The 15523-nt window shown below is 41.9% G+C and overlaps 1 protein-coding gene across 7 annotated transcripts in view; it reads left to right on the top strand.

The window, feature by feature from the left end:
• The window catches only part of ACVR1 (activin A receptor type 1), a 144233-nt gene that overhangs the window by 82013 nt on the left and 46697 nt on the right, over nt 1–15523 (top strand). For 6 of the 7 annotated variants that reach the window (XM_017547246.2, XM_017547263.2, XM_037745285.1 and 3 more), the window contains exon 4: nt 15236–15499. In XM_017547246.2, coding sequence (XP_017402735.1) covers nt 15236–15499 — 264 coding nt within the window. Of the gene's footprint in view, nt 1–5318; nt 5420–15235; nt 15500–15523 lie in introns of those variants that run through there. The other variant, XM_017547271.2, reaches the window with a different exon arrangement.

Here is a 15523-nt window from a genome sequence, read left to right as displayed (position 1 = left end):
CTGCAGTGCAATGGCACAATCTTGGCTCACTGCAGCCTCTGCCTCCTGGTTTCAAGTGATTTTCCTGCCTCAGCCTCCCGAGTAGCTGGGATTACAGGCGCCCACCACGACACCTGGCTGTTTTTTCAATTTTTAGTAGTGATGGGATTTTACCAAGTTGGCCAGGCTGGTCTCAAACTACCAACCTCGTGATCCATCCACCTTGGCCTTCCAAAGTGCTGGGATTACAGGAGTGAGCCACCACGCCCAGCCAGCATTTTGTTTTTATATATTTAGTAGGAAAATTTTAAAGACCAAAGAGAAACCCTATTTATAATACACTCTAGTATCCTCAACATTGGTTCAAAAGCAAATGTTAAGTACAGATACTCAACTAAAAGAGATAAGTGATGGGGCCGATAACAAAAATCTGTATAGCACTGAAGTTTGTCTACTACTAAGTGAGCTTTAGGCTACTAGGTTCAAAAGGAAATAGATCTATCTTTGATATTTATAGAACAGTTAAGGCATCCTATTGTCTGTGCCTTCATGAAGCTAGATCACATTCTTGGGGCATAAATAAGAGAGTTGTAGAGATTTTGTTCTAATACATTTTATTGGGTAGTGTACTTCTCTTAGTCCATTAAAAAAATAACTTTTATCCCTTTGTCTCCCAAATGTCTCATAAATATTGATTAGAAATAGTAGTAACACTTCAAAGATTAGTTCTAAAACAGCAACTTTTTTTTGTAGAGTTTGAGTGTACTTCAGAACATTTCTCAAGTTCTATGGAATCCTAAATGCTCTGGGCAAAAATTTTTTCAGCACTTAGATTTGGAAAATGCTTTCCAGTATAGCTACCTGTTTGATGATGATAGGCAGTATTTAATGAGTGCTTAATATGCACCAGATGTTGGGCTGGCTTTCATGCATTATTTCCTATAATCCTTGCAAGTGTCCTCAGAAGATAGATTTTTTTGGATGTGCGTTTGGATGGGTTAAAGCTCCTGCTTAAAGTTACGCGGCCAACAAGAGGCATCATATTCTTTGAGGAATGGTGTTTAAGAGCTTCAGTCGTTATCAGTCCTCTTCAAAATTTTGCAATTTTTTTTGTGCCCTAAATTAGCTACATCCACATTCATATTACGTCTGGTGCATGCTAGAATCCAGCTCAATCCAGTTTGTTTGAGAGGGTGAGAAGAGAAAATTGTAATAGCAAATGATGAGGCCCCTTCACCTGGGGTTGTGTTTCTTACTTCTCTTGTCTCTCCTACCAGTAATCATTTTTCATGTTCATTATATATACAACTCTAGCTGCAGGAAGAGTTTTATTTGCTCTCATAGAGAAGAGCACTTGAGTCCTAATTACCTGTATATCCTTCCCTTTCCTTCCCATTAATAAGACTAATCATGCTCTAATACTACTATTATGCCACCAGGGTGAAGGCAGAGCCTCCATGTTTGGCTTTTCTTTTGTCCCTGTACGCATTTGCTGGTGAAGACTATGACACAATTACTTTAAAGGGAATATTGCTCCTTTGGAAATATTTCAAAGCTGAGACAACCCACATTTTATTAAATTTGTAAGCCACCATTAGATTTTATTAGCAAGGAACACCAGACTTAGGCAGAGTTTTTTCACAGGAGATTTTGGCCTGTCCTAGAGAAGACTGCTAGGTACTAAATTATTTTCTGAGTTAACTTGATTTTAGTGTTTCCAAAACCATCACTACTCAGACTTTCCAACCCCACTACCCAATGAGGGAAGGAAGGAGATAACTTCAATGGACTTTTTGTTAGGGTTACAAAGGTGCCCCTCTTTGCTACTGGGGAGAATAGAATAAGCCTTTCTTTGATTTTCTCATTATTAAAGATTCAGGAAGTTCTTGAAGGGGTGAATAAATGTAAGAGAAATAGTATTAAATTTGTTGCTCTTATTTCTTGTTACTGTCATTTATCTCTTGTTCAGAATAAAATCTTTTTCTTTGGCATAACATCAGTTGGAAGATGTTTTTAGGAAGAGAGAGATGACATACACTAAGCCATTTGCTACTTCTGGGACCTAGAATGTAAATATCTGCTGAAGCATCATACTTTTTAAGACACTGCTTTTTTATTATCCAATTTTCTTGTGTTACAAAATGATCCTATATTAGTTGGTGCAAGGTGAGCTGTGACAAAGCTTCCTTTTAGCCTTTCCTTCCTGAAAAGTGTTTGTTTCAGCCATAGGTAGTTAAACTAGCACGACATTCTTTTTTTTTTTTTTTTTTTGTAGACAGTATAAGAGGGGTATGGATAGCAGTAGGGTATGGAGGGATGGTAAAATCCATTCAAAGAAAGTCAAATATTGAACAGATGAGAAAACAAATTCAACAGCCGAGATTTCCTTGTCGTCAACAGTGTGCAGTGCAGTCACTGCTAAGTGTTCTCTTTTATAAAGACAGGTCTCCAGCATGAGAGGATGAATGCCATCTCCTCTTTATGGAAAATCTTGTAAAGCAGAAGGTTTGTAGGCATGTCGTATATGCCACTTTCACTCTTGAGAAAGGAGAACAAGGAAAATAAAACACACTTAAAAATTAATTTGCAACTCTTAAAAAAAACTGCCCTCCGGAACTTTCCTCTGCAGCCTGGGATGACCTCAGGCAAGCTTCCATAGATAATGGTTATTCCTAATGGCCATAATGACTCAGAACTCATGTTGTCATTCCAGGATAGTATAAGACACAGGTGAGGTGGCTTTCAAACTTTTGACAGTGACTCACAGGAAGAAACATTTTGGAGTAAGACCCACTGCATAGAGAGTGCCCACACACATCTGAAATGAAAATTTCATGAAACAGTAATCACTCTTACTGTGTTTAATGTGCACCTATTTCTTGTCTTTTTAAATGTAATTCAGTTTTATTTCACTTAAAAAGACAGAAAGAAACCTTGTCTTAAACTACGGAGTTGATTTTGCTAGCCAGTAGTGGGTCATACCCCATATAGAAATTAAGAAAGACAACACCAGTCTGCTTCCAGGGTTCACTACACAGAAGTTCCTGCTGCCCTCATGTGATAGCTCTGACACCTGACCGTAGGTTATTGGTGTGTTCCCAACAAAGCTGGCCTAGAACCTTTTATTTTTTTCACAACTCCGCGTAGCCTGACCATCCTTTCTCTCTAAGCCAGTGGTGATTTGGCAGGAAGAGGGAAGTCTACATTTGCACCTTCTCAGCCTGTGTCATAACATGGGAGCAGCTGCGGCCTGATTCTCATCGGCTGAATCTGAGCTCTGCAAGCAGGGTGTTTCTTAGAGCCGTGGTTAATGCTACATCTAATTCTTCGTTGTGGGCTAGAATAGAACATGGACTTTCCTGAGAATGTGTATGTGGGATGTGGGAAGGAGAGATGTGGGAAGGAGAGAAACAATAAAAGGAAGAATGAGAAATTGCGCTTGGGCGCATGGTGGTGATATTCACCTTAAAAAAAAACCCTGCCAGTATTTTTTGAAATTGGTGATTTGGGGACTTGGGGTGGGGCTGGCCCCTTTTATGTTTTGCTGCATTTGTTTTGTCTTCTGAATTAATGGTACCTACACCAAAATAGTTTCAGTTGAAAAACAACAAGAGTAAAACAGAGATTCATTCAAAAAAGTTATAAAGAATGGATAGGAAAAAAATTACAGTGCAGTTTAGAATTTGACTCTTCTGATATATATAACACTGCAGTGTACCATGTAGACTTACAGTCACGATTTCTTTTCATCTTTAACTTCACGTCCTAGTTCATACGCTTCACAATTTCAGTTTTGCAAAGGGTTAGGATAATGTCTGACATAGTATTGATGGTCAGAGTCAAAGAGTATGTTCGTAAAGGAAGGCTTTGGCCATGCATAGGAATCAAGCCTTTCTCAGGAAAGAGATGAGGCCAAAGCACCATCATTAGTCATCCTCTGTTTCACTGCGTCCCTGTGTATTTTCTCCCTCACCTCTCTGTGCCTGTTGCCACCTGGTACTATGGAGACAATAATGGTCCCACCATAATTGCTGTGAAGAGTCATAAGACGACATGCAGAGTGCCCAGCACATAGTGAGCCCTAGAGCGTGAGAGGCCAGAACATGGAGGTGTCCATTGTTTTATCCCTGGCGTCTAAGACATTGCCTGGTATGCAGTTGGTGCTCAATAAGTATTTGACAACTGAACAAATAATGTTGGCTAGGATAATAATTACGGTAATAGAAAAAAGATAGTATAAGAGACACAGGGACTGATCTGGGCTAATCACATGCACTCTTTCAAATAATTATGAGTTTGGGAAAAGACGAACTTGCATTCTTTTAATCAATTTAAATTAACAGAAGTATCAGTTGACAACGCTGGTGATATAAACATAAACAAGAAGTGGTTCCTGTTTCAAGAGGTCATGGTCCAGCTAGATAAAGCAGAGGTCACAGCATAGCATGAAGGGTATGGACAGAAGAGGCATTCATCCCACATGGAGCTGGGTTTGGGGCTGGTGATGCAGGGAAGCTGAGTTTTGAAGGATAAATAGCCATTAGACCAGCAGAGGAGGGACTAAGAGGGACGTGGCAGGCAGGGAAAGGGTGAAGTCCAGAGATGTGAGACCACGAGGGATCGCCAAGTCATGAGACGGAATTAAAGTTGAGAGTTGAGCTGGCAGAACCTTGTGCAAAGGTGTTTGTCTTCTATCCCGAGGGCAGTGGAAAACTGTGGAGAGATTAAGTAGGTGCAGTTTCTATGTTTTGAAAGAGTGGTGTGTGATGAAAGTGGAACATAGAGTGTGGCAAGATGAGAAGTAAAGGGATGGGAAAGCCTCATCCTCCTGCAGTTTAGGGGCAGGCAGGCACACACGCTCCGTTTTCAAAGGCATCCCAACTGTAGCAACACAAAACAAAACAAAAACAAAGCCTTAGTGCGAAAGTAGAACTGTTACAGGTGGCTCACAAATGACAGTAACAACAGTGACAAAATAACAATCATCTAATAATAATGCTATTGCTAGTTTTGTTCTGAAAGCAGAAGCCAGAGCTGCTGACTTTTCTAGCAACTTTTGCAGGACATTTAAATCCCTCTAGCTGGCCCTTTGTTCCTGTGTTGCCATGGAGTGTCAATAAGCCCAGCTCAGAATAACCCAGGCAGTGAAATGAGAGGTGCAGCTTGCTCACTGGCATGTTGGCTGGCCAGGTTACACTGTTTTCATTGCTCCCGTCTTGGGAGGAGCACTGGGCAGCTGGTTGCCCTGGCAGCTGTGAAGGTGTATGTCTCTTGGCTGCCCAGAGTTTGAAACGGAACCAAAACTTGGCTGCCTATTGAGCATGTGCAGCTTCTGACCAAGCTGATAGCAACTGAAAATAGCCCACTGAGCACCTGTCCCTTGTACACCAGCCCCTGGCCGACTGCCATTTAGGACAATGTGGACTTACTCAGTAGACAGGTGAGGTGCTGAGCAGAGTTTAATGGTTCTTAGGAAGATCTTGGGAACTGGCCTTACTTAAAAGAAAGAAAAAAAGCAGCAGGCTTCTGATCAGCTCCATTTGGTGCTCCGGGGTTAATGGGTGGCCGTACTGGCCCTGTATGTACAGTATGTGCCTGAAGACTTCATAGCCTTACTCAGCCAAACAGCGGTCCGGTAAACTAAGTAAGTTTTCTCTTGGAGGGAAAGGCTTTCCTAAAAGTCTCCTAGTGGTAGCCATCCATGGTTTATACAGCCTTAGCTTTAGAAAGTTTTGGAGTTAAACTGTTTAGTTTAATTTTATACCTGCTCTTTAATCCCCAGTGATTATTAGTCAGTCATTTCTACAAGGTGTCTCTTTGCTAGATTGTTATTTCTCAGTAGTCCAAATGTGGGCACAAGTAGAACCACAGAATAGAATCCCAGCATGTCAGGAGCTGTCTGTTCCCTTTTGGGATTTCTTCCATTTCCTTCCGGACTTTCATCTCTTCGGTGGGCTTGCCATTATTGGACAGACTTGGTGGCCAGTGTGGATGGAAGCAGGCTCTGGAAGGAAATGCTTCTGAAATGACTGGTGGCATTAAAGCTGCTATTTAAAAGTGACCCTTTGTAGATACTTGGGTTATCTTTAGGTTGTCAGTGATCTGCAGCTACAGGAGCCAGAGGGAATCTGCGGAAACTCTTGCTTGTTGCTCTCGCCTGGATTTGTGTTTAGATATTCTTGCTCCCCAGCCAGTGGCCTCGTGACACATCTCAGATTTAGCTGGCTTTCTTCTGCCAAGGTTCAAGATGATTGTGGAAGCTGGGAATGGTTTGCCATGGCACAGATTGAAGAGGAGAGATTGTGTGTTTGAAAAGCCAGTTCTGGTTCACAGCACTCAAATGAGACGCTTTCTGTTTCTACCTGGAGTGTAGACACCTGGAGTCTTTCTGTGGGCTCAGGGGTAAAAAAGAACAAGCTCAACATGACTCACATTTAACTGTTTCGTGGAGACTGTAGGATCTTTATTCTGTGACCGATAAGCCAGTCTTGTTCAATATGTTAAACTGGAGAATTAATGAATTATTTTGGACTGTATTAATTAGACTGATAGGGGAAAGAAGACACGTAAAACAAAGATCAAGTTATAAAGGCTTTCATACAGAGGCACAAGCATGTCTTCCTGAGACTGAAGACATGGGATTCCTTTCTTCATTAACCTTTCATGGAGTTCTAGACTTGCTAGGGCCTTGGGAAATGAGTGGAGAAATTGGAGGATAGGGAAGTAGCATTATCAGAGGCTTGGGCTCTGCCCTGTTTTTACCCTTTTTACTTTTATTTTAAAATCTCTTTGGCTTCCTCTAGGATGAAAAGTAAGTACAGTAGCCCCCTACTTATCCATGGGGAATATGTTCCAAGACCTCTGGTGGATGCCTGAAATTACAGATAGTATCGAACGCTATATATACTATATCTTTTCCTTTGTCTAGGATAAATTTTAATTTATAAATTAAGCACAGGAAGAGATTAACAACAATAACTTAAAGTAAAATAGAACATTTATAACAATATGCCAGCATCACCACTCTTGTGCTTTGGGCCAGTTATTAAGTAAAGGAAGGGTTCCTTGATGGCAAACGGTAATACAACGGCAGTGGATCTGGCAGCCGAGACAGCTGCTCAGTGACTAGCAGGAGGGTAGCATCTGCAATGTGGATACGCCGGACAAAGGGCTGATTCACGAACTGGGCAGGACGGAGCTGGACAATGTGAGATTCCATCACGCTGCTCAATCAGCACGCAACTGAAAACTTAGGAAATGTTCATTTCTGGAATTTTTTGCTTAATATTTTTGCACTGTGGTTGACGGCAGGTAACGGAAATAGTGGAAAGTGAAACGGTGGATGAGGGACTACTGTAGTCTGGAAGTGACTTTGTTCCCTCTGTGCTTATCTCTGGGGTAGGAAAGGTTGTAGAACGAGGGAAGGGGAGTTTACCTAAGGGAGGACATTTTCACCTTTAGCTGTGGGTGCCACAGTGCCTAAAGGCTGCATTTCAAGACTTGTTAAACACATTGAAACCCTGTACAACTTTTGAAGGATTTGTCTCTGTGGTTTGAAAGCTTCCAGAAAGGCTGTAGGGGTGTGGTGGAGGCTTGCCGATGGTAACCAGAGCCAATCTTGGCCACCTTGGAGGAGGCGCAGTCCCTGAATCCCAGAGAAAGAGGTAGAGTAGGACACAAGGAAAGAGAAATCGAAGCAGAGGACTAAGCGCAAAAGCCATCGGTTTGTTCTTTCTCCACTGTTCTGTCTATCTAGAGCCCATTGTTAAGTGTTTCCTGTAAAACCAAAATTCTCACTGGAGAGCCCAGGTAGGAAAGCCTCACTGAAATGCCATACACTGTCTGGTTAGCCTGAGGAGGTGGGGGAAACAACGAAAAGTGAGTCTGCAGAATCAATATTTCTTCCTGTAGTGTGAACAGTTTCCAGCCAGAGACATTCAAGAGATGGAACCGCATTCCTGGCTCTCTCCTGAGACTAAACAAGGAATGACTTCTGAAATGTTTACAATTCACTGGGACTTTCTTCCCTTGTCCTCCAGAGTATGCTACTGTCTCTTACTCTCCCTGTAACGGGAGCTTCACTGAGACATGGGCATTGGCACATATGCTGAGGAGACAGTATTTTTTAGTTTCTAAAGTATTCCGCAGTAGGCAATTCCCGGTAGGCCTTGTAATCCTTTGTTTCTCTGAAGCAGAGATTCAAGAAGTTGAAAGACAAAATGAAGAAAGGGGTCATTATTTTCTCCCATATTAAAGAGTTGTTTTACAGACATGCTGCATTTGTTAAAGCCAAGTCTTGGCTACATTCAGAGAATCATAAAAAGCATGGAAAAGACAGACCAATATTGTCTTAGGTCATTACCCCACAGCGTTCTTTAATTTGTTAGTCACTTGAACACAGGCTGAGTTTTTTGGCTTCTAAATAGAAGGTGTGGTTGCTGCAATAGGCTTAATTTACAGGGATTATTTCAGAGACAGGGAGTCAGCCCAGACACAAAATAAACAGATGGCACTTTTTTTTTTCTTTTTTCCTCAGCTTCAGCAGTTCAAATGCAGGATGACTTAGGACTCCTTATCACCTTCAGCAGAGCAAGAAGGGGAAAATGATGTAATTCACTCTTCCCCACTCCCTACTGAAGGTGCCATTATTTCACTGATAGGGAAAAAATATGGCAGCAAAGACCAAGGAAAAAATGACAGCAAAGAGCAGGGGCAGCTTTATCTCTACTAAGCAGCCAAGTCCTGCACTGACCCCTCCAAGCTGATGAGTTGCAGGCATGTGTTGTGTTTTGATGATTCTAATCATCGTAGCCCAAAGTTCTCAAATCAACCATCCAGAGAAGGACCACCCACAGAGCCCAGCTGTCCTATTAATGTATTAAATAGTTCCTCATTTTTTAAGGAACATTTGTATTTTACCTGTTTCTTTTAACAAACTAACAAGCAAACAAAAAACCTACCACACCACATAAAGTACTGATTTTCTATATTCGTGAGCCCAAGTAGGTGAACAGATGTGACGGTATGGCAAGCTCCTCTAGGAAGAAATGGTTTGCACAGGCACGCCGGCTTGGTGACTAAACCTTACCTTAAGATCTGTGCTGACATTTAAAGACTTCATGGGCTAAACCTGCTCTGAAAACCAGCATCAGGTCTCTTCCCATCTCTAAATCCTTTCTGTGAAGGGAAAATTCATTCCGAAGCAAAGAGTCATCAGGCTTGGACTCCTGCCAACCACTGAGGCTGTTGTGGGGCATGTAATGAATGGTGAGCAAAGTGTTAATGGATGCAGCTCACCCTCATGGAGCTTACAGCCTATAGGAAAGGTGACATTCAATGGCCATGCAGACACAAGTATGGCTGTAACTAACGGGGGTTCCTACTTTAAATTTGGGTGTGTGAACAGAGGCTTCTCTGAGCAAGTAACATGTCAGGTGAGATCTGCACAGTAGATTGGCACTAAGTAGGTGGAGAAGTGTTGGCTGGAGGGAAACAAACTTTCAACATGGAAGGAATTCCATACTTACAAGGACCTGAGATTCCCTAATCAGAAAGAAGAGGCCTTTTAAGAACTTTCAGTAACTGAAGAGGAGGCTGAAGAGCCTGCAGGGATCAGGTCAGCCAGCACTTGTAGGCCAGGTTAATGACTGATCTCCATTTTGAGCGTGATGGAAGCCCAAGAGAGTCAGGCTTGTGCACCTGAATGAAAGGGAATGCCATTTCCTGAGGCAGGGAACACTGGAGGAGGAACACATCTGGAGTTCAAAATCTTCGAACTTTTTGTTGTTGCTGTTGATAATCAGTTCATATGCAATCTTAGTTGAATGACTCTATTTGCTCTCATAACTGCTGAAATACATTTTCGTCTTGGCTTTACAACTTAACTGTCAGTCTCTCAGATAAGGAAAAAAAATGATTTGAGTTCCCTAAATGAATGTTTTATAATGAGAGATTATTTAGGCACTGGGTGTATTTTATCCCTGAGCGTGTAGCCAGTCCTCTTGTCAGAGGATCAAATGCCCTTTACTAGGCACTCCGGATGGACCTTTGTGTTTCTGTCTTAGGAGCAGGCTTGCTGGCAATGATACCTAGCATTGCAAAATCCTTCTTAAAGCCTTTGTTTAATGCCAGAGATCTCAAATGCTTTCAGATTCTGGAGAGGTGCCAAACCGTGCTCCCGGATTAGGAGACGATGGAAGGACTCCCATAATCTATAAACCTCATATAAGCTTGCCATTTCAAATGAATGAATTGTTTAGAGTTATTGGAAGGAGTCCAGGGATACTTGAGTTCCTTTTTTAGCTCTACAAATTCTGAGCTATTGGACTTTTATAATTACAGTCTAATTTCTGCATTATGATGTGTACTACTTTGAGAGGTGAACTTGTAAAAAATTCAGCCTGTTCCCTTTAGCTGTCCTGTAGGACAGATCATGGCCCTGGGCCGGTTTACTTGTACCATTTTCTTATTTGTCTTTTATGTCAAAGACATTAGTGGGACATGTTGGTTTTTGTGCACCGTTTAGAGACTCAGTTTCAGTGCCTTAAAGCATTGCAGAGTGCATAACTGGGCAGGCGTGAATAGGTAAATCCATAGGGTTGTGATTGCTAAAGTCCCACTGAAACAGAAATGTGAATACTTTTACCGTGAAATACAAGATGATACCAAACTGTGGACAGTGTCTAAAAGTCCACGATGCTCTTTGTTCTGCTGCCCCGTCGGCCAGTCTGGCATTAGACTTGGAGGAGGTGTGCCCAGATGGTGAACTGAGTATTGTTCAGAGCAGGAAAAATCTTTTTAACGAGATGGCCATGGTGAACTCCTGGGATTCCCAGCCTGCACTGCTGGTTTGCAGAGCCAGCCTCGTATTCTCCCTGGTGGCACCGAGGCAGTCTCTGTTTGTGGTCAGAATTCCCTGCTGTTTCCAGCCAGCCCAGGCTGTGAGTGTTTTCACACGGCTCTGGCTCTGGTGATACAAAGGGCACACAGTGCCAGCCATAACACTGAGTAATGCCGGGAGGTGCCTTCTAGAACAAACAATGTGGGTGAGCTCTGCAGAGAGGGAATACCTCTGGCTTGACATTTAAATTACTGAATTATTCAAATGAATGTCAATTTGGTAGAGTAGACTTTCTGCCTTCTGCCAGGGCACTTCCTGGATATTCGCACAGGCAAGTGTAAAATACTTTACATCAGATATGGCGCTTCCTGTCAGGACTGTTGAAAATCAGTCACAGAAATGTGATTATCTGTTCCTTAGTGTTTCTTGATGTCTGCTGTATTTATATCACAGTCTGAAAGATTAGGAATCTACACACCCATACCTGTGGCCCTGAGAGTGGTTTTGGGATCATTCTTGAACCCCACCCCCACTCCCACACCAAATAAAATATCACAGGCCCACACATGTCATGCTTATTCCTAAATTTGACAAGACTAAAAAAGTGAGTCATGGGCATTTTGAGTCCTGCTGTCTTCTTTAGAAATACGGATATTAAGATCTGAGAATGCCATGACTACCTTGCTTTTAACCTTGTTAACTTAGTAATTCTAGTTCAGAAAATCCTTCCATCTACTCCACTCTGTCAGATGAAATTGCCAAAGTGGCATGTAGCGAATGTGAGTGTGTGCATGCATGTGCGTGCACTTGTGTGGTCATTCTGTCATTCTTAGGAATTTAGGGTCTTCATTTATATTTGGGTATATATAAAAAATAAATACATGAAGGACTTTTCTAATTAATCATATGGGAATATACAAAGTAAGAAGATTGAACGGTAGATGAGGAACAAAATAGGAAAGAGAAGTTAGTGAAGGTTTTGTACTTCCCCGTTAGCTAACTATCGGACTCAGCTCACGGTTCTTTCATATCAGAGATTAAGTTAATTATTACATATCATTAACCAATGTTGTCTTTCCTTGCCTTTTTCTCGACTGTGGAGGGTAGGGTAGATGAAAACCCTGGTATTTGACATCTTACTGAAAAGAATCACCAACTTACAGGTAATTAACTCCTGGTTGTCTACATACAACTACAGGAAGTATAGAAAGAGTTTAAGTAGAGTGCTTAATAACCAAATGAATCCCTTTGACTTAGTTTGCGACCCTGAAGGATTAAAGCCTAGGTACCCCACAGAGTTAGGTATAATGAGTTGAATTTTACTGACGGGGATATTTACTCGAGGCTGTCACGTCAGGCAAAACGCTTTAGGTTATAGTCCAAACGTTTGTCAGGCCGCCTGCATAGCCTGTCAAAAACTAGAGACCCTGGAAAAGCAGTGCCTCTTCCTGCATCTGTGGACTTGGAGTTTAGTTTGGGATGGAACTTTAAAAACAGAGTTAATTTTGAGAGCACATTAGAGAAATGATTGTTGTTGTTACTTTATTTTTTTAAAATTTGGCATTTTTAAATTACAACCACAGGTGTCCTTAATCCTTTGGTTCCCTGGACTGTCCATTTCTGGAGGACCACTGAGCGGGCTCTCTCTAGTCTAGGGTTGCTGGTTTATTGTTATTCTTAGCAGCCCATACGTGCAGCGGGCTGAGTAAATCATACTCGTCAATTCATTATCAGTCCATGAACAGCTCTCTCCTACTTTATTTTTATTTTGCTCCATCCCAGCACTAACGCCTTACTCCCCAGACCAGCGTCCACAGGCACATACTCTTAAATGGGTTAGGTATCTGTCCTGGGGTATCTATGATCTTTGAAAAATACTCAGGATTTTAAAATCTGTATTTGTGTTTCAAATTTACATAAATTGCATTATTTCAGTTTTTAGCGTAGTCTTTTCAGTTCCCTGCTGTAGATCACAAGTGAATTAGTCTGACACCATGAACTCTCCCTGTCACCCCACCCATCCACTTCCCTCCAAAGAATCATCACCTGTTGGGCAGCATAGTTGGCAGCCCTCAGCGTGCTTTGTGCCATTCAAGAGTGGCAAGCATGTCTAGACTCCCTGGAAATATTATCTTTCAGCTCTCTTTTGGCAAGTGTAAACTTTTTGCTGGATTATGTCAACAGATATATATGTTTCTCATCCTCATAGAAATAGATTGTTGCTGGAATTTCCTTCGGATTTCTCCAAGCAAAGAACATAAAGACTATCTCTTTGCTCATTAAAACTTTTGCTCATTAAAAATGTTTGAGGGCTCTTGATTCTCAGGGGTGAGACTGGTGACATACATAGACTGTCAGCGGCTATTTTGGATTTTCTGCTTTCAGGCATGTCTTTGCTCTTAGATGAGCCCCTTGTGGTTTTCAAAAGAACTGGCAAGTCAATTATAAATAGAAGGCTGTGTCTGTGTGTCTGCATGCACTTACTCTGTGGGCCGAGGCACCCACATTATAGTGGGCAGTGAACTATTTTTCCACTTCTTTGAAGAGGGAAGAAGAAAGATTAAGAATGCTTTTCTCTTTTTGAGATAACCCACATCTCTACACACACCCACACAAATCTGTGTAAATGAACTTGACATTTTCAAAGACCTTACCTTAACGTCTCCTCTGGAAAGCACAGCCACCCGACCTGTTATTTTAAGAAAGAAGCATTTATCTCACAGACTCACTACTGAGGGTTCAGGGATTAAGGCAGCTTCTATATGCCATAGACCTTTGAAGGGAGCTCTGAAAGCTGAGTTTCCTTATATGAACAGTGCTTCGACAAAAGTGGCCTCAACTAACTAATCAGTGGCCTCTAGGACTTGGCTGTTTACATTTTATCCACACTTTCCTTCCCCACTAGTAGAAACTGTGAGACCAGCAAATCTAAACTAATCATTCTGACAAGGGAAGAGGAAAGAGTAACGTGAAAATGAAACTGCAAATTCCTATTCTCAGAAAGAGACAATTGAGTGGAGTGATTAGGTGTGCTTCCCTCTTCATCCATTTCTGCTGCTCTTGCCACTGCACCTTGAGTGCACCAGGTGTGGATTCTTCCTGTGGTCCTGCTTGTCACCTTATTTTTCAAACATTGTTCAATTCTCTTTGTCTCCTTGTACCCTTGTTCTCCATATTTGGCACCAGTTTTTTTGTTCCTGCTAGTCAAAAACTCTGAAGCAGCTATTAATTTCCACTATCATCTATGTAAACTTCAGTGTTGCCACTATTGAAAAAGTTAGTCTAGGCATCTAGCTGGAAATACTGGTACCATGGATTGTAATTATAGATTGTGAATTCTTGCAAACTCTTTTTTTTTTTTTTTTTTTTTAAGACAGTCTTGCTCTGTAGCCCAGGCTGGAGTGCAGTGGCGTGATCTTGGCTCACCAAAACCTCTACCTCATGAGTTCAAGTGATTCTCCTGCGTTGGCCTCCTGAATAGCTGGGCTTATAGGCACGCACCACCGCACCCAGCTAGTTTTTGTATTTTTAATAGAGATGGGGTTTTACCATGTGGGTCAGGCTGGACTTGAACTCCTGACTTCGTGATCTGCCCCCCCCGGCCTCCCAAAGTGCTGGGATCGCAGGCGTGAGCCACTGTGCACAGCACAAACTCTTACTATATTATACGTTGAACATCCTGGATCCCAAAATCTGACGTTTGAACTGCTCCAAAATCCAGACCCTTTGAGCATTGACCCAATGCTCAATAGAAATGCTCATTGGAGCGTTTTGAATTTTGGAGTTTTGGAAATGAGGTGCTCAGCCGGTATAAATACAAATATTCTCTAATCCAGAAAGATTTTAAATGGAAAACATTTCTAGTCCTAAACATCTTGAGTAAGGGATACTCAGCTTGTCGTAGATTTCTGTCATGTGGCTTCAAGAATGTCAGCATTCCTTGTTTTACTAGTTGGTGGGGATTTGTACAGAGCTAGCAAGAATTGGTATTAATAGCTGCCATATATTTAGGAGTGTTTTTTTTTGGAATAGAATAAAGGTGATAAATATTATGTTCCAGTAAAACATTTTATTTTGATGCAGTAATTGGGATCTGAGAGCCAATCAAGCGGAAGGTTATATGAACACCATAGGGGGAGAAGCTCATTTTCAGAAGTCTATGAGCAGGTGATAGCCAATCTTTGTCTTAATATGATCTAAAAGGGTACACAACTTATATAAATGAATTGCTACATTGAGAGGCAAGTATTATTTGTTGGTTGGTTAAGCGACAATCACAGAATGTGGACCTCTTGGTCAGTGATGATGCTTAGCTTGACTTTCTGTTTGATAGAGGTGTTTGGAATGATCATTCTCTCAATGAAGGTGAAACTCATGCAGTAATTCTTGTTTCCCCTACCTTTCTCTCCTTTGCAGATGAGATGCCCAAGGTCAACCCCAAACTCTACATGTGTGTGTGTGAAGGCCTCTCCTGTGGTAATGAGGACCACTGTGAAGGCCAGCAGTGCTTTTCCTCACTGAGCATCAACGATGGCTTCCACGTCTACCAGAAAGGCTGCTTCCAGGTTTATGAGCAGGGAAAGATGACCTGTAAGACCCCACCGTCCCCTGGACAAGCGGTGGAGTGCTGCCAAGGGGACTGGTGTAACAGGAACATCACGGCACAGCTGCCCACGAAAGGTTCTTGTGGACTTTTCTATTTTG

The sequence above is a fragment of the Cebus imitator genome, unplaced genomic scaffold, assembly GCF_001604975.1.
Source record: "Cebus imitator isolate Cc_AM_T3 unplaced genomic scaffold, Cebus_imitator-1.0 Scaffold10, whole genome shotgun sequence".
NCBI classification, from domain to species: domain Eukaryota; kingdom Metazoa; phylum Chordata; class Mammalia; order Primates; family Cebidae; genus Cebus; species Cebus imitator.
Note: the sequence above shows the minus strand (reverse complement) of the source record. Positions and strands in the feature narration are given on the sequence as shown.